The sequence below is a fragment of the Lycium barbarum genome, chromosome 7 (genome assembly GCF_019175385.1).
Source record: "Lycium barbarum isolate Lr01 chromosome 7, ASM1917538v2, whole genome shotgun sequence".
NCBI lineage: Eukaryota > Viridiplantae > Streptophyta > Magnoliopsida > Solanales > Solanaceae > Lycium > Lycium barbarum.
In genome coordinates this window covers 113836005-113861096 of record NC_083343.1, presented here as the reverse complement: position 1 = coordinate 113861096, position 25092 = coordinate 113836005, and the positions used below count along the sequence as shown (strand labels likewise).

Genomic DNA, 25092 nt, shown 5'->3' with positions numbered 1-25092 from the left:
AAAACTTATTTTAAACCATACATTTAAAAAGTTTTTTTTTTTTTTTTAAAATTTCGTGTCAAGTGCATAAATTGAGATGGAGGGAATAATTTCTTTTAAAAAAGTCACTCGCAAGTCGTAACAATTAATAAAGGGAAAGTATAAAAGACACTGCATATTAAACAAAAACTCTTTATATGGGACCCATATAAATTTCGCGCAAAACCCAAGTACTGTTACTATTTCTCCCGGGAAAAGAAAATATATTTCCCTCTAAACAAAAACAAATATTCAAGAATCCCCTCTTCACCTTCTTCTTCTTCTTCATCCTTAGGGTTTTCAAGATCCCTTAAAATAAATCCTCTATGGAAACCCCTAGCTCAAGTTCCATGCACCCTCAATCACCTCCTAATCTCAGCCCCAAAACTCCATTAAAGTCTAATAATAATAATTTAATCAATTCCTATCACCCTTCTCCATCTCGTTCAATTTACAGTGACCGTTTCATCCCAAGTAGATCTTCATCTAATTTCGCGCTTTTCAACTTACCATTAACCCCACATTCTTCATCAACTAAACAAGATTCTTCTAATTCTACCAATGTGTATACTTCTCTTCTTCGTTCTGCCTTATTCGGGCCTGATTATTGCGGGCCACCTGTGACACCTGAAAAGAATGTTGTTGGTGTAAATGGGAGGGGTTTGAAGAGACCCAATTGCAATATTTTTCGGTATAAAACGGAGACGAATCAGCCTTTGCATTCTTTATCGCCTTTCAGGTTTGATGATCAGCTATCTGGTGTTAGTCTTAGCCCTGTTAAGCCTCCCAAAAAAAGGAAAGTTCCAAGATCACCTTATAAGGTAAGAAAAAACTGAATTTTTCTGATGATTAATATAAGGAGTAATACTATGGACATGTTAAGTTTGGATTTCAGCTAGATGTCATTTGGTTCGAAGAAAAATAGTGATGGGATTAGTTATGCTGCCATTGTTTATTATCGACTGTTTGGTTTGTTGTATTAAAAATAACATGCATTGCCTAATTTATAAAATAGTACTGAATAAGGTGTATGAATAGCCAAATAGGGTGTATAAGTATTAGCCTTTGCATTCTTTATTGCCTGTTGGGGTTGATGATGATGATCAGCTGTGTGGTGTTGTTAGTCCTAGACCTGTTAAGATTCCCAGGAAAGTTCCAAGATCACCTTATAAGGTAAAAAAAATTGAGTTTTTTTTGTTATGATGATTATTGGTAGGATTTTTTGTGGGGATAGTGAAGTGGTTAATATAAGGAGTAATAATATGGGGATGTTCAGTTCGGATTTCAGCTACAACACTTAGGGGTCGTTTGGTTAAAAGACAAGTTATGCTGGCATTATTTATCATCGACTTGTTGTATTAAAAATAACATGCATTGCATTATCAAGAACAGTACTGAATAGGGTGTATAAGTATAAATATAGTACAGGTAAAAAAAAGTTGAGTTTTCTTTATGATGATTATTAGTAGTAGAATTTTTGTGTGGATAGTGAAGTGGTTAAGATAAGGAGTGTTAATTTGGGCATCTTAAGTTTGGATTTCAGCTACAACACTTAAGGGTCGTTTGGTTCGAAGACAAATAGTGATGGGATTAGGTTATCAACTGTTTGGTTTGATGTATTAAAAATAACATGCATTGCATAATTTATAAAATAGTACTGAATAAGGTTCATGAATAGGGTGTATAAGTATCAGCCTTTGCATTCTTTATCGCCTTTTGGGGTTGATGATGATCAGCTGCGTGGTGTTGTTAGTCCTAGCCCTGTTAAGATTCCCAGGAAAGTTCAAAAATTGAGTTTTTTTATGATAATTATTATTGTAGTAGGATTTTTGTGGGCATAATGAAGTGGTTAATGTAAGAAGTAATAATGTGGTCATCTTAAGTTCGGATTTCAGCTACAACACTTAAGCGTCATTTGGTTCAAAGACAAGTTATGCTGGAATTAGTAATGTTGAGAGTAGTTATGCTGGGAGGCATTATTTTATATTAACTGTTTGGTTTGTTGTATCAAAAGTTACAGCATTATCAAGAATAGTACTGAATAGGGTGTATAAGAATAGTACTGGTATTATTAATTCCATGGTTTACTATGTATAAGAATAGTACTGAATAGGGTGTATAAGTAATATTGGTGTTAGTTGTACTAGGCTTAAATTTGCACCCAAACATTGTACTTAATTTTTAATCCAGCATTATTCTACTACCTAATACACCCTACCAAATGATCCCTTAGTGTCAGCTCGTTGTGACAGTGGAAAAGCTTATCCGGCAGACCGGCATCCCTACTTGTGGGACGTAGAGTAGGAATGACGTTTATTAGGTGTTAATTCCCTCAGCAGCCACCTAAATCACCACCCTCTTTCCTTTTTCTTGTTTTTTTGGATCTTGATTATTCTCTGTTTAGGGTTCTATAAAGTTCTTATCTTGTGAGGTTTCCTTTTTAGTTTTTTTTGTATTTTTTATTTTTCTTGCTTCAAGGTGAATTTTTATTGCCAGATGAGAAGGCTTATGTTGGTGCTTGAATGGTTCTTGCTAGGTACTGGATGCACCTGCGTTGCAAGACGATTTTTATCTAAACCTTGTGGACTGGTCTTCGCAGAATGTGTTAGCCGTGGGACTGGGGAGCTGTGTATATCTATGGCATGCATCTAGTAGCAAGGTGAGTCTTTCAGCTTCGTTATGTTTTCTTTGATGGAGATATTTATGTAATTTTTGCTTGACTAATGTATCTATCTGGCTGATAAACATAATTTAATTCTGTTGAATGCATAGCAGGTAGTGCAGTTGTGCGACTTGGGCATTGATGGTGATGTTAGTTCAGTCGGGTGGGCACAGCGAGGTACACATCTTGCTATTGGAACAAGTAATGGGAAAGTTCAGGTGTGGTATGCTTATTTTGTTCATCTTGTTTCCTGTTCTTATACGAAAGAACATTGTTAACACGATCCAATCACATATTCTCGAACAATTTTAGATTTTTTTGCGGATTAATCCAGTAGTATACATCCTTGAGTCAAAAACATAATCTCTTTCAAACATGGTAGACAATGTAGGCTCTCTCAAAACCTTATTTTAAAAAAAAAAAAATAGTCCCTCTCAAAAGAAAACTGCTTGTCCTACCTTTGGTGGTACTGTTATATCCATAAAATACCTCAATCCCACTAAACTGCATTTTTATCTCGATCTTCTCTCTATATGTTAATTCTGTAAGCTAATTCTTTCCAATGAAATAAAGTAGCATAAACTTGAAGAACTTGCTGAGGCTGTTCTCGTTGCATTAGTTGGAATTTGCATATTTAGTTTGTTCTTTGGATATAAAAGAAAAACTTTTCCATACATTCATTGTGAAGTTGTCATATTGTGGTATATTATGAACGAAGTCTACTACAAAAGAACTTTACGACTGAAGATAAATTCCATGGAAAGAATTATTTGAATGCATGGGCTTGTTATCACAGTTGTTGTTCTATATTTTTCTTAAGCAAGACATGAGATTTAAAGCTTGTGAAGGAATAACTTTATAGCCAAAAAGCTTACAGTTGTTTCTTTTCATTCTCTCCTCTATCCCTTGAATTTGGGCGTCCTAAAGCTAACATTAGCTCTGTTGTTGGAATAAATTTGATCTTTGTTTTCCTTTATTCATGTGCAATCTATTGCATGAGACTCAGTTTTCTATTTGGACATGAAAATTTATTTAGATCCTCTCTCTGGGATGAAGAATACAATTGTTTATCTGGTTAACTGGTGTTTAAATCTCATTTGGCACAGTTATGGGATGCCTCACAAAGTAAGAGGATAAGAACAATGGAAGGGCATCGTCTAAGAGTTGGTGCGCTGGCTTGGAGCTCCTCCCAGTTGTCTTCAGGAAGCCGGGACAAGAGTATTCTTCAGCGTGATATACGAGCTCAAGAAGATTATGTCAGTAAGCTAAGTGGTCACAAGTCAGAGGTTAGACTTCCTTCTTGCTTCTCGTCATTTTAACTCTTTTTAATCAGATCTTTTGGTTTACTTTTGCTTGCATCTTAATACCAACTACTTCTTTTCAGGTCTGTGGGCTCAAATGGTCTTATGATAGCCGTGAATTAGCTTCTGGTGGAAATGATAACAGAGTATGTGGTTAATTAGATACTTGCAAGATAATAATATTTTGCTCTCTTAGGCTCTTGGTTAACAGTTTCTCATATGAATCTTGATGACCAGCTATTCGTATGGAACAACCATTCAACACAACCTGTATTGAAGTACTGTGAGCATACGGCTGCTGTAAAAGCGATTGCATGGTCCCCCCATGTTCATGGGCTTCTAGCTTCTGGTGGTGGCACAGCTGATCGGTGCATTCGATTCTGGAACACAACAACTAATACACACCTCAGCTGCATGGACACTGGCAGTCAGGTATTTCCCTATTATTATACATATCAAATACCTCTTCTATATTTCTGCCTGTCTGAACTTTCCTCTTTAGCCCACCCCACATATCCTCTTCCTGTTTATTTGTTGATAATTTCCTTGCTCTACGGCCTTCTCCACGAATCTATTTTATTTCTGCACAAGACAAACAGCACTTTAGTTGTGTTATTGATAGTATAGACCCTCTACAGGTATAACATTAAAGAAAATTACACATCAGAATTGCATAAGCAGTTTCATCAGAACCTGAGGGATTTTCAAAGCCCTGGAAGACAATATCAAGTATTTTTTCCAGTTACACACCTGTTCCATTGATTGCGTTAAAGTTCCCAAACAACTAAGAATTGGTAGAGTTGCTGAAACTTCAGAAATCCTTGAATATGAACCAGACAAGGGAGGGCAAAAGAATATGGGATAGGGAGAGGGAAAAAGAAAGAAAAAAAAAAAAAGGAGAGAGAGAGAAGGGGTGGGGGTGGGGGTGGGGGTGTGGAGCATCTCATTGTGAAGGAGGTCCTTAAAAGTAAATTCACTTCATGAAGTAGGGAAAGAACCAAGGAAAGATAAGCGAGCCAAATTAAAAGGCTTAAGTCATCGATGGCTCCTTAAAGTTATCGACAAAATTCACTTTGACACCTCAATCCAGCCTTTTATACCTATTAGACACTTCATCTTGAAAAATATGTATCTATTAAACACCTCTTCCAGACGTGGCACAGCAAGTGAAATTCATTTGCTGTTGAGTGCGTGAAATCAGTGTTATAACAACTTTTTTCATTTTTTTTTCAAAACATTCCTTTTTTTCTTCTTTCTTATTTATTTATTTATTTATTTTTTTAAAAAAATCTTTGACACCTCATCCAGTACCACACCCACCCAAGAGCCACCTACCCTACACCTCATACCTCACACCCTCACCACAACCCCCACCAAGACCCCAATAAAATCAACTGATTTTGCTCGGACGGCCGCCGAAATGAAAAAAAGGTGGCGCCGGTTGGAGTTTTAGCAATTGCTGGTATCTCGTCCCCTCTAAATTATCTTTCTATGGGTCTTGATATTGAACAATATGAATTACCCATAGCTCGATTTTCTTTTTCCAATTTCTGGCAACATTTCCCTTTCTAAAAATTCAATAAACACTTACTGCCTACAAAGAAAACTGAGGAACATAGTTCTTAGGAAAGTGAAGCACACCATGAGATTATCAATATTGGGTTTTCTGTGGATTAGGTTTTGGATTTGTTTTCCAACTTGAGTTGAGTTCATCCAAGTATTGTTATCCAGAGAGAATTTTTTTTTCCCTGAGAAGAAGAAGATGAGGACTGGTGGTGGTTTTGTCATGGCCGATGAAAGACTCTGCGTGATGGCTAGTTTCTGCTGGCCGCTGGTGGTTGGTTATGGCTGTGTTTGTGTACTGTAAGTGCAGGAGGTAGTGGCCATGGTGGCAAGGAGGAAAGTGGATGGTGGGGTCGAAGGCGGGTGAATCATTCACCGTGAATGGGTGGTTTCAGGGGAAAGGAGGAGAGTTTTTTTTTTTTGGGGGGTGGGGGTGGGGGGGGTGGGGTGGGGGTGGGGGGATTAGTTAAATAGATCAAAACATAATTTTTCTTTTTTTATACTCAAAAATATTATTTTGGGCTAAAGTGCCACATGTCTTTATATAATTCGTTATTTTGCCACCTCATCCGCGTGTGTACTACACGCACTTTAGTTTTTGACTAATTGTCAGACAAATGTTTAATAGGTAGGCATTTGTTAATATTGAAGTGTCTAATAAGTATAGGGTTGGGTTGAGGTGTCCAAGTTGATTTTTGACAACTAAGTTTCTTGGAAAAAGAAATTGATGCTTGAAACACTCTTTTGCTCATTTATCTACTTATTAATTATTCCTTTTTGCCTTCAAATTACTTAAGGATTCGATTCAAATTGAAGATTACTGTAGTGGCCTATGTCATTACATTTAGGCATGGCTAACTCTGACATTTAGTTCCTCCCGTAACATTTTATAGTATCAACAAATAGTAGATTAATTTGGAGTTATATACTTCACCAGATATGCATTAGTTATGTCATCAAGGCTATTTTTGCATTTGTTAGGTCATTATTAACCCCTGAAGGATTGTTTTTTTTTTTTTTTTCATCTCCTGAAGGATTTTATGGATGAGAAAAATTCCAAAGTACATTTTCATGCATCCACACTTACTGACACTGACTCTAGTTAAATTTGAAAAGAATACTTAATAGCTTGACTCTAGTTGATGAAAATACTTAATTATTAAGGGATTTCAAATTTTTAGGTAGGCGGTTAAAAAAAACTCACCCGCCTTGCCAGAATCGTTTGTACTCGTAGGCGATATATACTGAAGGGCCGGTCGATGATTTAAGCCAAAATAGAGCTAATCAAAAGATTCGCAAGCTCACTAGGTTCAGTAGAAGAATTGGCACTAGGTTCAGTAGAAGAATTGGGAACTTTCTTATTACCTTTTTGAAGCCTTCCAGATAAATTCTGAGCACCTAGGAACTGCTGTTAGAGAAAATAAAAACAGCAAAAAGTGGTTTCATTCACAAATTAAGGAATTAAAAGTAAGACTTCCCCCATTTGTATACCTTCGGCTGGGAATTGAACTAGCGGCCTCACACGCAAAAAGACAAGGTATGCCTAATGGTTTATGTACCTAGAAAATTTATGCCAATTTAGGTGCTTCATGGGGGAAGAGCTAGGATGAAAGGCACAGTGGGAAACAGAAACCAGCATCCAGATTCTTAAGACCTATAACTCCAGGAAATACAAGTACCCCTTAGCTTGGGAATATAGGCCGAAGGAGCTCAAAGAACATAATTTTCATTGGGATATATATGTTTGAACTAGTTTTGGCAAGTTTACTCCACCACTCATATGTACTAACTCATCCTGTACTGTGGCAGGTTTGCAATCTTGTGTGGTCGAAGAACGCGAATGAATTAGTCAGCACTCATGGTTACTCGCAAAACCAAATAATACTTTGGAGGTATCCTACAATGTCCAAGGTATTTCAACTAAGTTTTTGAAATGTCTCTCTGCAGGAAAAACATTATATGAACAGACATTATTTGTTAGACATATCATATTGTACTAGTTTTCATATATGTTTTTTTTCTCTATTATTGCAGATAGCTACTCTGACGGGCCATACATATAGAGTCTTATATCTTGCCATATCTCCAGATGGACAGGTAGCTGAGCAAAACTAGTTAATTGCATCTATTTCATCCTATTATCGCTTAGTTACAGCAGCAGCATCTTTATTTTCTTTGCTTTGATGTTTCTAACTGGCATTATCATCTTTGCAGACGATTGTGACTGGAGCAGGAGATGAAACACTTCGGTTCTGGAATGTATTCCCTTCTCCTAGGTCTCAGGTAAAGCATATGTAAAAGAATATTAACTTTCTATCTTATATGGTACCTTCATATTTATGGTTTTACAAAATGCAAAGACATCTCACATGTGAATGAAATTGGCTTTGCAGAACACCGAGTCTGAAATTGGGGCATCTTCTCTCGGTAGAACACATATTAGGTGACTCCGTTGTAATTATTTTGAGTACCCATGAAAGTTGTTTATCATGAAGCACAAGCAATGAAGAGGAGCGTTTTGATCGTTTGATGAGAGAGATACTTGTAACGGGAACGAGTTGTCGGAAGCTGTAAAGCTTAATGTGCATCTCAATATTATGTATTAGAGTGATTATTCTGTGAATAGATCAAGGTGTACAGTTAGAGATGTTATTTATTTCTCATTAACCTCTCTCGGGGCGTTGTGTAATATATAAAGAGGGGGAGGGAGTTCTTTTGGGAACATCCAATTTTACGCAAACTTGTGATCTCTTGTAGATAAGGTTTTTCTTGTTTGTTTTATCCCTTCTGATTCATTGCTACAAACTGAATATTGAACAAGCTATAAGAGTAAAGCTTTAAAAAGATATGAAAGGAAGGAAATGAAAGCAAATAATAAATGATAATGGAAGGCAACTGAGCTGCTGTGCTTTTTTTTTACGAGTGTTGGAAAAACAGTGATACAATCATGGTCCGAATTCTCTGGTCAATGGTCTATTGGAAACAACCTCTCTACCTCACAAAGGTAGGGTAAGGTCTGTGTACATTCCACCCCACCAGACACCACTTGTGAGATTACACTGAGTATATTGTTGATGTAATCATGGTCTGGGTCCTGTCACGGATAAAGCTTCTATTTAAGTTGGGAGGAGGTGTAAAGGCATTTTTTTGCGCGGATTGCCCTTCTTTTGGGGTGGTCTTTAAATTTTGCCCCTCATATTTGTGGTCTTTAAATTTTGCCCCCCATATTACTGGTCTTTAATTTTGCCCTTCGCGTTGCAATCCTGAGCTTCGCGCAGAAATCATGAGGTTCTGGGTTCGAACCCCCGCTCAAGCATAAATTAGAAAAAAAAAATCGCAAGGCAAGGTTTGGGTCGCGGGTATGCCGGACCCGGCATACACTTGTTAAGGAATAACCAAAGTTATGCCGGACCCTGGCATAAGTATGCCGGGTCTGGCATAACTTTGGTTATTCCTTAACAAGTTTATGCCGGGTCCGGCATACTTATGGGCAGACTTTTAGTTAAGCCTTAACTAAAAGTCTTTTCCTAGTTATGCCTTATGGGGCAGACTTTTAGTTATGCATTATGGAGCAGACTTTTAGTTAAGGGATAACTAAAAGTATGCCCTTAAGGCGGAACTTTTCCTTAAGGCATAAACTTTGCGTTATAAGGCGAAATTTATAATTATGCCGGGTCAGACATAACTTTAGTTATTCCTTAACGAAAAGTTCCACCTTATGGGGCATACTTTTAGTTATGTCTTATGGGGCACACTTTTAGTTAAGGCATAACTAAAAGTTTACCTTAAAAAGTGAAAAAAAAAAATATATGCCTCAAGGCAAAGTCTGCCCCCATCGGCAGACTTTTGGTTAAACATAACTAAAATTCTGTCGATAGGGGCATAGCGAAATTCAAATTCTGTCTTGCGAATTTTTTTAAAATTTTTGATTGAGTGGGGGTTCGAACCTGGAACTCATGGGTTTTAGCCGAAGGCAAAATTTAAAAATTACAAATATGAGGGACAAAATTTAAAGACCACCCCAAAAGAAGGGCAATTGGCACCGTGTAACGGGCCAAATCTATATTCCTCCGGGTCCTAAACATGTGTGTCAACTGGATTCGGGTCAGAAGCCCACATGGAATTTCTCCAATATATTTATATGAATAAAAAAAGAAAAAAGAAAAAAAAACAAGAAGAAGAAAATGTATCTACCATCTTTATTGCCAATCCCACATGGGTATTTTTGTTCTTAACCCAGGGCACTTGAATTATTTACATGTAGAATAAAGAATTACTACTATCCTTTTTACCAGTCCTACAATGACAATAAAATACATCAATCTAGTAAAGTTTATAGACCAATATAGAATCATTTCTTTAGGTTTATTGCTCTAATTTAGGCCTAGAGAGATTAGAAGATGAAGATGACCAGGATATCAAGCTCATTGAGGGGAAGCAACATGTGCAAGAACCTTTACATGGCTGTGGTAAATCCAAGCTGTAATTACTTGTAGTTGTTGTATTAGCCATTTGGATTTCACCTAATTCACTAGATGAAGTAGTAGTGGTGGTGGTAGTAGTAGTAGAAGAGAGTGAGGATGCTTCTTTGAGTGGACCCCAGCAATCCACTTTGTTAAATTCTGAAATATTTGAGTGGAAATAAACCCAAACTAAAGCATCTTGCAACTCTGGGTAATTCTTAAGCAAATTCCCATCTCCATGAACAAATGCCTTCAATACCTGATTCATATTAAATAAAAAGATATAAGTTATATATACTGATAGTATAATGTATTTTACACTATTAGTGCAGCTTAACTAGATATTGTAGATAATTATTTTGTTTTTAAGTTATCATATCAGACTTTTTAGAGGCAGTTAACTTAACTTGGTGTTATAAAATCATAAAAATGAAATCTTTCTCTTCGCACCTCAGATCAAGAGGAAGGGTTGCTTGTCAAGCTGGCTTATATTATAACAATATTCTTTTTATTTTATATTATGATATAATAGATTATACAAGAAAATAAAAGAACCGGGTTTTTTAGTCAGCTCCTTCTTGTTTGTCAACACTACTACGGAATAGATTTGGCTACTTAATTTATTGAAGATAATGAGAATGAGTTATTCAAATAGAGTAAAAAATGTCCCACTTAGTTTTCCAAGCATTTGTCATTGTCAGTGAACTAAGTAGGGCATGAGGGTTGAGGCCCTGCGAATTTGTAAATCTAAGGAGCATGCCGCAACAAAAGACTGGTCCCTATGTATTTTATTTTTTATCAAAGTTTCCTTAAGTTGCTACCGACCTACTAATTAAGACAAAATATGGGGAACTCAAACCCTTGATACCACAAAAAGAGAGAGATCACTATATTTAAAACTTACCACAGGAAGTTCCTTGCAGAAAATATAGTATCTGAGCCTAGCAACAAAGTCTAACAAGAAATGGCCTCCACTAATGTGACAATGAACATGAAGGGACATCTTGCCTTTAACTTTCTTCCATTCTGCAACCACTTCATCCCTTTGCAATCTATTATACCATCCTTCTAACTGCAGATCAAACATCCAAATTCCTTAATTTCTCATAGAATTTCAATTGAATACTAACAAGAAAAAAATATTAGTCATGAATAGAATTTGGTACTTCTATATGCTTGAGATAAACAAATGACCCAAAGTAAAGTCAGGTTCAGCAATAGACTTAACTGAATTTGAAACCAACCACAAGTGCAAATTATGCATAAAAAAAAGAAGGAAACAGCCCCCAAATTTACACTAAAGTTATTTCAATTAAGAGCAGTCTGGTGCACGAAGCATTCCGTGGTTAAGTAGGGTTCGTGAAACTAGAGAAATGTGACGTAGTCAACCAACCCTGATGCAAGCATCAGTGGTTGATCTTATGGCTCAAACCAGCGGGAAATTACAACCAATGATCCTGAAAATGGGTGGTCTTGAATTTTTATCCCACTTGCTCCATGGGGCAAAACTTCAAGTTTAAAAAGTTTTTCCCATGGGCAACATTTTTTACCTTGAGCATTTGCCCATGGGCAAGCGGGTTCAAAAGTTCAAGACCACCCACTTTCAAGACCATTCTTGTAAATCACCCACCACCCGTGACCCATAAATCACAGAGAAACAACTTTATGTTGCACCAACCCCCTTCACTGAAGCTATTCCAATAATAAAAACAATATCGTTGAAACTGCTAAGAAATGAATCTTGCCCTGTTTTCCTCTGTTCTGCTTAAAAGGTGAACAGGCTAGGATTGAAAGGGAACTATATTCTTTAATTTATTTATGAAAATACATGAAGATGAAGCAGGATCAGGGGTCTACAGTGTAATATGTGGATTCACGTGAACCCATTAGCTCTTGCCCAGATTTTGTAACTATGTAATTAAAATATTCATTAAATACCTATAAAGATTTTACTGTAATCTCAATTATTATTGTATATTAACTTAAGGTTGGTTTAGGAATACATAAACTTTAAACCCTAAATGTGCTTCTAAGGGATCACAGTAATGAAGGGAAATTACCTGAGAGTTATTGATGGTCTGAGAAACGGCAAGAGTGAGATCGCAGGTAATATCACTATGTGTAAGTGTGTATCTTCTTGGAAGCTTTCCTGGATGCTTTTTCTCATCAACACCTAAGAATAGAACCTTCAACTTTGATGCTTCAAAAATAGATGGTCCAAATAACCTTGCCACCTGAGATCATCAATCACATTGATCAATACAAAGAATTATTAAACACATGCACCATGCATGTCCAAATAAGGCTCGACAAAATTCAAAAAAGGGCAATCCAGTATACAAAGCATCCAACGTCAGCAGGATCCGGGGAAGGGTTGCACACTCGTACTCCAAAGGGTTTCATATAAATTTGACATAATTCACAGACTCTAAATTCTGAATTTATGTGGACGACAACAATATGTGAATATTAAAATTGAAATGCAAAAGACAGAAGAAAGAAATATTACAGGAACAATGGATTGACTCTTTTTGGACTGTCGTCTTCTACTTCTGTACACAAATGCAGAGCTTTCTTTTCCAGTGGTGAGCTTCAATGGAAGCAAAGAAGTTGTCAAAGTGCTCATATTTCTTGAGATTATTAGACTCTGAAACTGATGATATATTTGAAATATAAGAAACAAGGATGGATTAAACTAATGGAGTAGTTCTTTAAGCTCCAAATTTTAAGGCAAATTCTAGGTTTAGAAGATTCGAATATTAAATACTCCTTTTTTTTAGCAGTTAGGGAGCAGAGGGATTTACTTTTTTTGGAATTTTGGTTTCTTACTTACGTAATCGCTTTTGCTTTAAGTTTTTATAGACATTCTAATTCAAAGATTGGTATTCATACGTGTATGTATTATCAAAGTAGAAAACAACGAAACAGGCCAAGAAAATGGATCAGGGACGCGTATCAAATTTTACATTTACATCAACTAAAATAATTTAACCTTAAGCTTTGAAATTAGAATTACTAGAATATGTATATATCACCTAATTTTATCCACCCATGCATAATTTCAAAGTATTCCATTCATTTCTGCCTCTTTTAGCTGTAGTGGAGCCACATAGACTTGATGGATAGTATATGCCCTTCGTTGGTGAATTATATTATGCATATGGGATGTTTTATTAAATGTATACGTTAAAAATTGTTAATTGATACATACTCCTCTCCGTTCATTTTTACTTGTCATTAAGGAGCCAAAAATAAAATGACAATTTTATTATATCACCCTTAATTATTGCTAAGTAACCTAATAATTGAAATCAATAAATCATAATTTAAAAGTTGTGTAGCCACTAAGAATTTCTTGAACTCGCCAATCCAATACTCCCTCCGTCCTAATTTATGTGATATAGTTTGACTAGACACGAAATTTAAGAAAGAAATGAACACTTTTGAAACTTGTGGTCTAAAACAAGTCATAGATATTTGTGTGGTTGTAAATCATTTCATTAAGGGTAAAGGGAGAAGTATTAAGTTAAATTATTTTCAAGTATAGAAATGTATCATTCTTTTTAAGACATAGTAAAACGGAAAGTGTATTACATAAATTGGAACAGAGGAAATAATTAATAATAAGGGAAAAATAGGTATGAAATAGTAAATTATCTCTTGATTTCTAAACTGGACAAAGTAAAAAAAAAGGAATGGAGGGAGTATTAAATCTTGGACATTTTAGTTAAAAATTTTACAACGTCATTATTTTTTATTTTTACTAAATATCACGGTTGCTTCTAAGCTGGTGGTTAGGGTGGGGTGCACGGCTAATTGTTAACACGTGGGTGGTTCAGTGATGGACAAGAGTAGTTTCGCTATCTGACTTACCCACTAATAAAGTAATTAAATATCATATGTTGATATTTTATTAGATTTCATAATTAATGAACATTTAGACCAAGAAATATGGGAGACTTACATGAAATTTTTAAAAAAATGCTTATCACAATTGACTACTCAAGATAGAATTCTCATGCTAGAAGTTTTACAAGTAAGAAAAAAGAAAATTTTACAGTATATATAGAATATTGAGTTCTAGGTAAGAATTAAAAAAAAAAAAAAAAAACCCATGAAACAACTTGAGGTTTCGAATTTGAATGATTACTTAAAGAGAAAAAAAGAGTGTTTGGGATTTCAATTTCTATAAAATACTATTGTGTAAAATATCATTTTTGAAACAATTATACTAATGCAGGATCATTTCTTATCTTCTAGGAAGTTTCAACAATACTCTCATTTGTAATTTCCGGCACCAAGCTGATGAATTTCTAGTGAATTTCATTTAATGTTAAATATAAAAATAGGGATGTATTTACCTTGGTACAAAATTTAGGTTTCATTTCGCCACAATAAATCCTTAAGCTGATAAGCATCCATTAAATTAACCCAACTAATAAGTTATTATTTAATCATTGATGAACTTCCTTCCAAGAAAAAAAAAATAGAGACACAAAAATAAAATATTACTCCTATAAAATGTTCTTTCATGAATAGTCCCACCACGTTTAACATTACGATGTTGGCACATCAATCATGTGAATTCACTCAAAACGTGGTTTTCGTGCATCTCTTTCTTCCACATACATCAAATTATCGGTGTTCAAACAATGGAAATGGATTGAGATTGAATGCAATCAGAGAATTGAGAGGAAGAGAGAAAAAATATCTTTTGTATTCAGTCAACTATATAAGTCTCAAGTTATACAATGCATGCATATAATCCTCTAACCGACTTCTATATCCTTAACTAACTAACTCCACTAATTGACTCTAATCATTAAGTTAGTTATGCTAAGTGGCCAGCTGGCAATTACAGTTGTCCACTTCTCAACACTACCCCTCAAGTCGAGGGTTGAAACACATCTAAAAGCCTTAACTTGCTTAGTAGATAACCGTGTTGATGTCCTCCCAAGGCCTTTGTCAATGTGTCAGCGTCTTGTTCAGTGCCAGCAATGTGTTCAGCTTTGATGATTCCCTTTTGACTTTTTTTCCCTCAAGAAGTGGCAATCTATTTCAATATGCTTTGTCCTTTCATGGAATATCGGGTTTGTCGCTATTTGTAGAGCTGCCTTGTTGTCACACAACAAGTTTACTGGAAGCTTTACCTTCATGTTCATCTTATTTAGCAGTCCTACAAGCCAAATTATCTCTGACACTGCAGAAGCCATGCTTTTGTATTCTGCTTCAGTTGTGCTTCTTGAGACTGTTTCTTGCTTCTTAGATTTCCATGATATTAGAGATTTCCCTAGTCTCATACAATATACCCTGTTACTGAATTCCTAGTCACTGCACATGAGGCCCAGTCAGAGTCACAAAAAGCTGTGATTGTGTCATCCTTGTCACTACTCAACGTGATTCCGAAACCAGGTTTGCCTTTCAAATACCTGATCACATGTAGTGCAGCATCTAGGTGTGACTGCTTTGGTGCATGCATGAATTGGCTTAGTGTTTGCACTGCATATGATATATCTGGCCTTGTCATGGCCAAATATAGCAGTTTTCCCACCAGTTTATGATATACACTTCTGTCCTTCAACAAAGGATCATTGTTTTTCAACAATATACCACTGCCATCAATTTCCTCTAGATATTAGTCATATTTAGATGTAGTCAACTTCATGTGTTGTTCCAAGGTGTATTTTTTCTGTGTCATAAGGTAGATGACCTTTTAATTACTGGAAATGATCTGAAACTTATTAAAGTAGACCTTGTGGCAGTTGATGAGAAATTGAACTCCCCCTTACTACCAAAACCTTGTGGCAGTAACATGTAAACTTCCTCATTTAAATCACCCTGAAAAAAGCATTAAAGACATCCATTTGAAAAACAGGCCAAGCATTCATAGCAGCTAAGGAAAGTGCACACCTGACTGTAACCATCTTTGCTACAGAGGAGAAGGTGTCATGAAAATCAATGCCCTCTTGTTGAGTAAATCCTTTTGCCACTAATCTAGCCTTGAACCTCTCAACACTACCATCAGCATTGTGTTTGATCTTAAAAACCCATTTGCAACAAATAGGATGTTTTCCAACTGGTAAATCAACTATATCCCAAGTTTTGTTACACTCAAGAGCTTTAATCTCTTGTTCCATGGCAAGAACCGATCTGTCATCTAGAATTTCTTGAAAAAATGAGTGAGGTTCAGTGTGGAGAGGTAGTTTGGAAAAATAGACTAAGTAAGAAGGACTGAGTTTGGAATAATCCATCACTAGATTAATAGGATAATGTGTGGATCTGGAAACAGGCTACTGATGAACATAATCAGTCTGCCAAATATGTGGTTTAGTGGCCCTAGTTGATGTCCTAGATGGTTGTGAAATAGGAGGTGATGTAGGAGATAATGCTTCAAGGAAGGATCATGTGTAATAGAAGAGGATGGAGGTGTGATAGGAGATATGGAAGGAAGAGAGAGAATAGTAGAAAGATTTGATGATTCAGGAGTGGAAAAAGATAGGTGTGGTTGAGGTGAGAAAGGTGTTGTTGAGGGAGAGGATGGAGGAGATATAGAATCAGGAATGATGTCCTGGTGAGGTAGTGCAGCATGAGTATCAGATGAGAGGAAAGGAGCCACTGGAAATGTGGGATTCAAATCAAGTTGAAACTATTTGAAGGGAAAGATGTGTTCTCTGAAGAGAGCATCTCTACTAACAAAGAAGGTATGTGTAGCTAAATTATATAGTTTGTAGCCTTTTTGAACAGCTGAATATCCCATAAACACAGCTGGGATTTCCCTAAGGAGAATTTATTATAGGGATTTGGATCAGTTGCATAACATAGATAGCCTAGGGTTCTTATATGGGATAATGAGGGTGGTTGACCATGAAATTTCTCATATGGGGATGAACCATTGAGAACAGATGAAGGAAGTCTGTTGATTATATATACAATAGTCAAAACAAAATCACCCCAGAATTTAAAAGGGATGTGAACATGAAATCTAAATGCTCTAGCTATTTCCAACAAATGCCTATGTTTCCTTTTTGCAACCCCATTCTGTTGTGGGGTGTAAACACATGTCCTTTGGTGCACAATACCAAAAGATTGAAACAATGATGCACATTCTAAATTTATGAACTCAAGACCATTATCAGACCTAATGGTCTTAATAGAAGAGGAAAAATGATTTTGCACAAGATGAATGAAATTTTTTAAGTGAATTATGCAGTCACTTTTAAGTTTTAGGAGAAATATCCAAGTCATTCTGCTAAAGTCATCCACAAGAGTAAGAAAATATCTATAGCCATTATAAGTGCATTTTTTAAAAGGTCCCCAAACATCTATATGCATTAATTGGAAAGGTTGTATAGATATAGTTTTGTGAGTCGGAAAGGGAAATATAGTCTTCTTTGCAATGGGACAAACAAGACAATTACAGACTCGGGACTTATTTATACTATGCTTAATAGCAGCAATTTTGCTAAGTACATGTGCCGGGGCATGGCCCAATCTTTGGTGCCAGGACTAGAAGGTTTTGAAAAACAGGTTGATGACTGTTGAGACTAAGACTGATCAGGTGATGGTTGCTTGGTAGATAGGATGTATAAGCCATCTTTCTCTTTACCAATCCCTTTCACCTGCCAATGTAGAGACCTTGAAAGAGAAAGAAATCAAGATAAAAGGAAACAAAGCATTGCAGGTCTCTTGTTAGCTTAGAAACAAATAATAAATTGTACTTAAAGTGTGGAATGAAAAAAACATCTTCAAGTACTTGACTCTTGTCTAGAAGACAAGTGCCTTTATGTGTGATTGCAGCTAATTCTGCATTTGATAGGTGGACCTGATTTTGCTTAGAGTAAGAGGCAGGAGTACTAGATGACATTAAGTCCATGGTAGAAACCATATGATTTGAAGCACCTGTGTCAACAATCCAGAAATTAGTTTTAAAACCAACTAGAAAACAGTTAATCTCACCTGCCATGTTGTCCACTCCTTCAGGTGTTTCCTCTTTCTCAATCAGGCTAAGTAATTTCTTGAACTGAGCAGGTGTGAAAGCGTGCTTATTGAATTGATCAGAAGTTATTTTGGTTGGCTAGACTCATGATATATTTTATCATTTCCAAATGTCATAGTAGCATTATTTGCAGCATAAGCACTAGATCTTTGTCTACTGTTGTTTCTCTGCCTATTGTAATCACCAGTTCTAGAACTTGTATTCTCCCTTTCCCTGTTCCTTGTGAACCTGAAGTCTGATGGGTACCCAATTAACTTGTAGCAATTATCCTTTGTATGTTCTTTAAGGTTACAAAACTCAAATTGCAAGTCTAGGTTTCTTCTCATCCTTATGCCACTGGTGTTATTGTTGCTCCTAGTGAAATTAGTTGTTGCTTGTGTTGAGGATTCACTTTCCTCAATACATTTTTCATTTTCATATTATGAATGTTTCTAGTAGCTGGAAGGGGTGAGGATTCACCCTCCTCATAATGCCCCTTATGAACAGGACCATGTGTTGCCATATTCAAGTGTGCCTCAAGTGTGCCTTCTGATTCTCTTCATGTATAAAAAGAGAGTATGCTTGATTCACTAATGGTATTGGTGTCATCATCAGAATTTGGCTCCTAGATTGTCTATAGTTTTCATTTAATCCTCTCAGAAATTGCATCAGTTTCTGTTGTTCTAGATGTGCTATGAATTCTCTAGATTTGTCACATGTACAAGTTGGTAGTGGAACTAATGATTCATACTCCTTCCAGAGATCACTCAATCTGGTAAAATAAACTGAAACAATAGATGTACCTTGTGATAGAGTCGCAATTTCTCTGTGCACATGATAAACTTTTGTGGCATTGACCTTATCAAAACGTTCCTTAAGATCCATCCAAACCTCATGCGCATTCAAGGAATACACAATTCCATTCACCAACTCCTTAGAAACTGAGCTCATGATCGAAAATAGTACCACAGAATTGCATCGTTCCCACTGACTTGCCATTTGACCTTCATACATTTCCTTTTTGCATGTACCTTCAACAAACGCTAGCTTGTTCTTCCCCAATAGAGCATTTTTCATTGATTTGCACCATAAGGTGTAATTCTCCATTCCAATCAGTAAACATTGAGCTAGATTTACTCCCGGTACATCAGAATTCTGTAAATACAATGGATCGAACGAATCAAAACTCGAATTCGTTCTCTAAGCATTTGCTTATGTGGATTCAGTAGCCCTAGATTCAATTTCTCCATCAATCGCCATGTTTATAACTAGAATATCTTACAGAAAACAGTTTAAAAAGAAGAAATCGAAGAAGAAATGAACAAAGAATGAAGGAAAATTGAAGAATTTAGCATAGAATCAACGGGAAATGGTTCAATCGAAAAACAGAATCGCCAGTGTTATTGCTCTGATACCATGTTCAAACTTCAACAATAAAAATGGATTGTGATTGAATGCAATCAAAGAATTGAGAGGAAGAGAGAAAAAATATCTTCTGTATTCATTCAGCTGTATGAGTCTCAAGCTATATAATGCATATATATAATCCTCTAACCGACTTTTATACCCCTAACTAACTAACTCCACTAATTGACTCTAATCATTAAGTTAGTTATGCCAAGTAGAAAAGAGACTCAAAGTTATCTCTCCGTACTTTATAGCTGTTGAACCACAACGGTACCAAAAATAAGCGAGTATCCTACACGCGCCTCCTCATGTCCACTCCGGTGGCCAGAATTCCGGCGCGTATCACTCAGCCTAAAGACCCTACAACAGCGGCGACCACCTCCACGGTGGCAGATCTGAAAAATAACAACTATAAGGGAGCAATTGTAGGTCGCCCTCCTCCAATTATCCCTACCGCTAGCAACACTGTAGTGGCAAGGCAAACTTCACACAACGGCACACCGGCGGTGATCTTCGATGCAGAGGATTATTATGGAGTAATGTCGGAAGGATGCAAATGGACCTTGGTGGGCAAATACACCTACGGTAGACCTCAAATCGACGTTATTAGGGCAAAGTTTCGTGAGCAGATTCCACTTAATGGTATTGTCAACATAGGTGTGTATGATTATCGTCATGTTTTCCTTGATTTTGATAATGAAGCAGACCTAAATGATGTATACTTTAGAAGATTTATTTCTACTGATAATGCTTTGATGAGAATGTTCAAGTGGTCTCCGGAATTTGACCCAAATGAGGAAACATCTTTAGCCCCGATTTGGGTTCTACTTCCAGAATTGAAGTATCACTTATACAATTGGAATTATCTTAGACAAATATTGGTACAAGTAGGAACCCCTTTGAAAGAAGATATTGCTACTACTTTAAGAACTCGACCAAATTTAGCAAAAGTAAGAGTTGAAGTAGATCTGGAAAAGAATCTGCCAAATAATATTTTTATTGGTTTAGAAGGAAAAGGGGTTGGTTTGAAAGGTTATTATCAAAGGCTTGAATATGAAGGAGTCCCAGCTTTTTGCAGAACCTGTAGATTACAGGGTCATGATCACACTAAATGCAAAGTAGTGGCTAGGAAAAAAAGCCAATGTGCAGGAAGGGAAATTGATTGTTACAGAAGAAGTGCAGCAAAATCAAAATAAGAAAAGGGAACAAGGAGTACAGCAGGATAGGAATGGTGAAGAACAGAAACAAAGCAACAAAGGCAGACACGAATTTAACAATGGAAACACTGCTCCAAGCACTTCTAAGGTGATAAAGGGTAATGTCGATGAAGATGGATTTACTCAAGTCACTAGGAAGAAGAACAACAAGACTACTACAAGACAGAATAACACTTGGAATGTCAAAACAAAAATCAAGGGAGATGGACACCATAATGAGCAACATAATGAAGCTACTCATAACAAGAAAGGACCAGATTTGCAGGTCAAGAATGCAGGCCAACAATCACAGCCTCATGAACAAGGCAACAACACAAAACAGCTTGAGACACAAAAAGAGCAACAAAATAAGCCACAAGATCGAGTCCAAGGCAAACAGGATAATAATGCACAGATACAAAATTACGATGCATCACAGCAGCAGCAAGATGAATCTGACACCCCAGTTCAGGGCAAAGAAATGATTCAAGACAAACAGCAGTTAAATAAAGGGAAGTTTGAACAAAATATCAAGAATGCAGGTGCTAAATGTCAGAAAAAGAAGCCAAAAAAGAAGAAAAAGAAAGGATCAGCAGCACGATTCCTCAAGAATATGCTTTGGGTTAAACAAAAACCAAAGCAAGTAAATACTAGAGAGGTACTGGATAAACCTGATAATCCTAAGTCTCAAGAACAAAGCTGCGACAGTGTGGAGGCCAACCAGAAAGACAATAAAATCACAATCATTGATAGTCAGGGTAGCAGTTCTAAGGGAGTTAAACCTGATCATATGTCTCCTATTACTGCTGATACTGAATGCAGACAACAAAAAAGTGGTCATCTGGTATTGGACTTGGGTACGCTTGAATTCATACCACCTGTAATCCAAAACAAATATGGCCCGGACATTGAAAATAACTCTGAACATGACTATTGTTATGACACTAGTGAAGATCAAATAGAAAGTGTATCATCTGAAGAAGAAGTCCCAGACAGCTTTCTAGATGCCACAGAAGCAGAAGACGAGCAAATCATTGATTGCTTAATTGAGGTTTTTTCCCCTGCTCCTAAAGACATAAAGGACCCTATTACTCAGGAATCTGATCAAGTCATTCAGAAGCAAGGTCTTTCTCCAAGAGGTAACAGACATAGAAAAGGTAAAAAGGTAAGAAAGGAAAGCAATATAGCTTTCCTTGAAGATCAAGAACAAGCAGAAAATGTGGTTCCTCCCTCTAAAATTTCTTTATGATTAAGTTCATAATATGGAATATTAGGGGGATCACTTCCCAAGGTGCTCTTGAAAGACTAATTCAGTTAGTCAGACTGTATAGAATTAATTTTGTTGCTTTACAGGAACCTTTCCTAAAGAGTAACGAAATTGATAAGTTTAGGAGAAGGCTTGGATTTGACCATGCCATCTCCAATTCTCATAGTAAAGTTTGGATTTTTTTGAATTCTGACATTTTTTGTTCTGTGATTTCTAAAAGTAGGCAACAAATTACTTTAAAAGTTAACTTGCAGGAAAGCACTGATCCAGTATGGATCACCACTGTCTATGCTAGATCCAAATCTAACAAAAGAAGATACCTTTGGCAGAAACTAAGAGATTTAAACTCCATGATTGATGGTCCATGGATCATCGGAGGGGATTTTAATTCAATTATGGAAGCCGAAGAGAAAAAAGGGGGTGTTCCTTTTAGATTACGTACATGTCTTGATTTTATTAACTGTATGGATGATTGTGGCATGACAGACTCTCGTTTTGTAGGTAATGTCCACACTTGGTGTAATGGGAGAGGGGGAGCTAACAGAATTCATATGAGACTGGACAGGCTTATGCAGAATGACGAATGGGCTAGTAAATTTCCAAATACTACAGTGGAACATCTTTCTAAGACTGGATCGGATCACAATTTACTCTTGGTTAGCTGCTCAGATAATGATCAACACGCGACCAAATATTTTAAGTTTCTCAATTTCTGGACGGACCAGGAAGATTATCTTTCCTTGGTCAAAACAGTCTGGGAAACAGAGGTATATGGTAATCCTATGTGGAGGTTACATCAAAAGCTCAAAATTCTAGCTAAGGAGTTAAGTAAATGGTCTAGAGAATGTATCGGAGATGTGTTCAAGAGAACCAAAGACCTGGAAAAAGATGTAGCAGCTGCTGAAACTGCTTATTTTGCTTCAGACTCTGACAGTGATCGAGAGCATCTCAACAGATCCAAGGCTGAATACATTAGATGGTTGAAGATGGAAGACTCCATCCTCAGACAGAAAGCTAGACTGAAATGGGCTGAGGATGGAGACTCCAATACTAAGTACTTTCATAGTACTATCAGGGCCAGAAAGAGGAAAGCTCAAATATACAAGATTAAAGATCAGCATGGTCAATGGGTAGAAGGAAATACTAACATCTCTGAGGCTGCTATTGATTATTTTAGTCAGATGTTCACTGGAAATACAAGGGTGGGGAACCTGGATTTTGTTAGGCATTGTGATAATCTGATCAATGATGAGGATAACATTCTATTGACAAAGATTCCAACTACAGAGGAAATCAAAATGGCTATTGATTCTATGGATCCAAACAGTTGTGCAGGACCAGACGGGTACAATGGCCATTTCTTCCAAAATAGTTGGAACATTATCAAAGTTGAGGTAGTATCTTTTGTGCTTTCCTTATTTCATGGTGCTGAACTCACTAAGTTTTATACTCATTCGTGTTTAACACTTATCCCCAAAGTTACTTCCCCTGATTGTTTTTCAAAATTAAGACCAATTAGCCTAAGCAACTTTTCAAACAAAATTTTGTCAAAAATCCTTGCTTTAAGAATCAACAGCATTCTCCCTAAGATTATATCTGATAACCAGTCAGGTTTTGTTAAAGGTAGGCAGATTACTGAAAATATCCTGCTAACACAGGAGATAATTCATGGAATCAGGTCCAAATCCAATAGTTGTAATGTTGTTTTCAAACTTGATATGTCTAAAGCCTATGATAAACTTTCCTGGATTTTTTTTATCTCTGTTCTTAGGAAGATGGGATTTGATGAGATGTTTATCAATTTGGTTTATAGATTGATTTCTAATAACTGGTACTTAGTGATCATCAATGGTACTAGATATGGTTTCTTTAAATCCTCTCGAGGTTTAAAACAAGGTGACCCCTTATCCCCTGCTCTCTTTATTATTGCTGCTGAGACTCTCTCTAGAGCCTTGAACTATCTTTTTCATAATGATAGATTTTCTGGTTTCTCAATGCATAAAAAGGGTCCTCAAATTAATCATCTTAGTTATGCAGATGACATTGTTCTGTTTACTTCTGGTGATAAAGTCTCTATTAAGCTTTTGATGAAACAGTTGAATTTGTATCAAAAGGCTTCCGGACAAGAGATCAACACTGACAAAACTTTCTTTCTTACTCATGGTAAAACAGACAGGCTTTATAACAGAAGGATTAAAAAATGGACTGGTTTTAAGCAATCCACTTTCCCCTTTAATTATCTAGGTTGTCCCATATACTGTGGTAGAAAAAGAATTTATTATTTCTCTAATATTTCCAAAAAGATTCTCAATAAGATTGCAGGATGGCAAGGCAGATTATTATCACCAGGAGGTAAGGCTGTGGTCATTAAAAACATTCTTAAATCTCAGGCTCTTCATGTTTTTGCTGCTCTTATGCCTCCTGTTACTACACTTTATGAAATTGAAATGCAATTTGCTAATTTTTTTGGGGGAGAAAAAAACGGCAAAAATAGTTACCACTGGTCTTCATGGGAAAACATGAGCTTTCCTACTAAAGAGGGTGGACTTGGCTTCCGAAGTTTGTTGGATATCTGTCATACTTTCGCAGCTAAAAGATGGTGGAGGTTGAGGACAGAACCTTCTTTGTGGGCGCAGTTCTTATTAGCCAAATACTGTCAAAGAAGTAATCCCATGTCCAAGGTCATAGCTTCTAAAGATTCTGCAGCTTGGAAAGATCTGCTACATATCAGGGACAAAATGGACATCAACATTAATTGGAAGATCAATTCTGGTAATGTACTTTTCTGGTGGGATAATTGGACTCTGCAAGGGTCCCTTTATCAGATGATTAACCCAATCCCCAAACCTGGCAATATAAAAGTGAAACATTTCATACAGAATCAGCAATGGGGGCTAGATAATCATGATCCTTCCATACCTTTGGATATTCTGAATTTAATCCAAAGTATTCCAATAGGTCAGGAAGGACAGAAAGATAAAGCTATTTGGAAGTTAAGCACTAATGGTTTTTTTACCTGTTCAACAGCCTTTGAATTCCTTAGAAACAAAAACATGGCTGATCCCATTTATAACTATATCTGGATCAAGGAAATTCCTTTCAAGATTTCTTTCTTTATGTGGAAGCTTCTCATGAATAATCTTCCTCTTGATGCGTCTCTGTCAAGATTTAACATTAACAAGGGTCCTAGTTGTTGTTGTTGCAGGGTAGCTTGTCTTGAAACAGGAGATCATGTATTTG

The 25092-nt window shown here is 36.4% G+C and overlaps 3 protein-coding genes across 3 annotated transcripts; 1 reads left to right on the top strand and 2 right to left on the bottom strand.

Annotated features, from left to right (window-relative positions):
* Positions 1 to 226: 226 nt before the first annotated feature.
* LOC132603861 (B-type cell cycle switch protein ccs52A-like) lies at positions 227 to 8284 on the top strand. The gene is made up of 10 exons (XM_060317147.1): positions 227 to 839; positions 2555 to 2677; positions 2794 to 2898; positions 3787 to 3966; positions 4065 to 4127; positions 4219 to 4413; positions 7354 to 7455; positions 7579 to 7641; positions 7759 to 7827; positions 7938 to 8284. The coding sequence occupies exons 1-10, from the start codon at positions 345 to 347 to the stop codon at positions 7989 to 7991; spliced, it is 1449 nt and encodes a 482-aa protein (XP_060173130.1). The 5' UTR covers positions 227 to 344; the 3' UTR covers positions 7992 to 8284.
* Positions 8285 to 9717: 1433 nt separating this feature from the next.
* On the bottom strand, positions 9718 to 12845 carry LOC132603860 (protein STAY-GREEN homolog, chloroplastic-like). Its single transcript, XM_060317144.1, has 4 exons — positions 12517 to 12845; positions 12068 to 12241; positions 10912 to 11079; positions 9718 to 10266 (listed from the first exon to the last, which is right to left on the bottom strand). Exons 1-4 carry the CDS (start codon positions 12631 to 12633, stop codon positions 9910 to 9912), a joined length of 816 nt encoding a protein of 271 aa, XP_060173127.1. The 5' UTR covers positions 12634 to 12845; the 3' UTR covers positions 9718 to 9909.
* Positions 12846 to 15303: 2458 nt separating this feature from the next.
* Positions 15304 to 16144, bottom strand: LOC132601772 (uncharacterized mitochondrial protein AtMg00820-like). The gene is made up of 3 exons (XM_060314838.1): positions 15929 to 16144; positions 15760 to 15845; positions 15304 to 15619 (listed from the first exon to the last, which is right to left on the bottom strand). The coding sequence occupies exons 1-3, from the start codon at positions 16142 to 16144 to the stop codon at positions 15304 to 15306; spliced, it is 618 nt and encodes a 205-aa protein (XP_060170821.1).
* Between the last annotated feature and the right edge of the window lie 8948 nt (positions 16145 to 25092).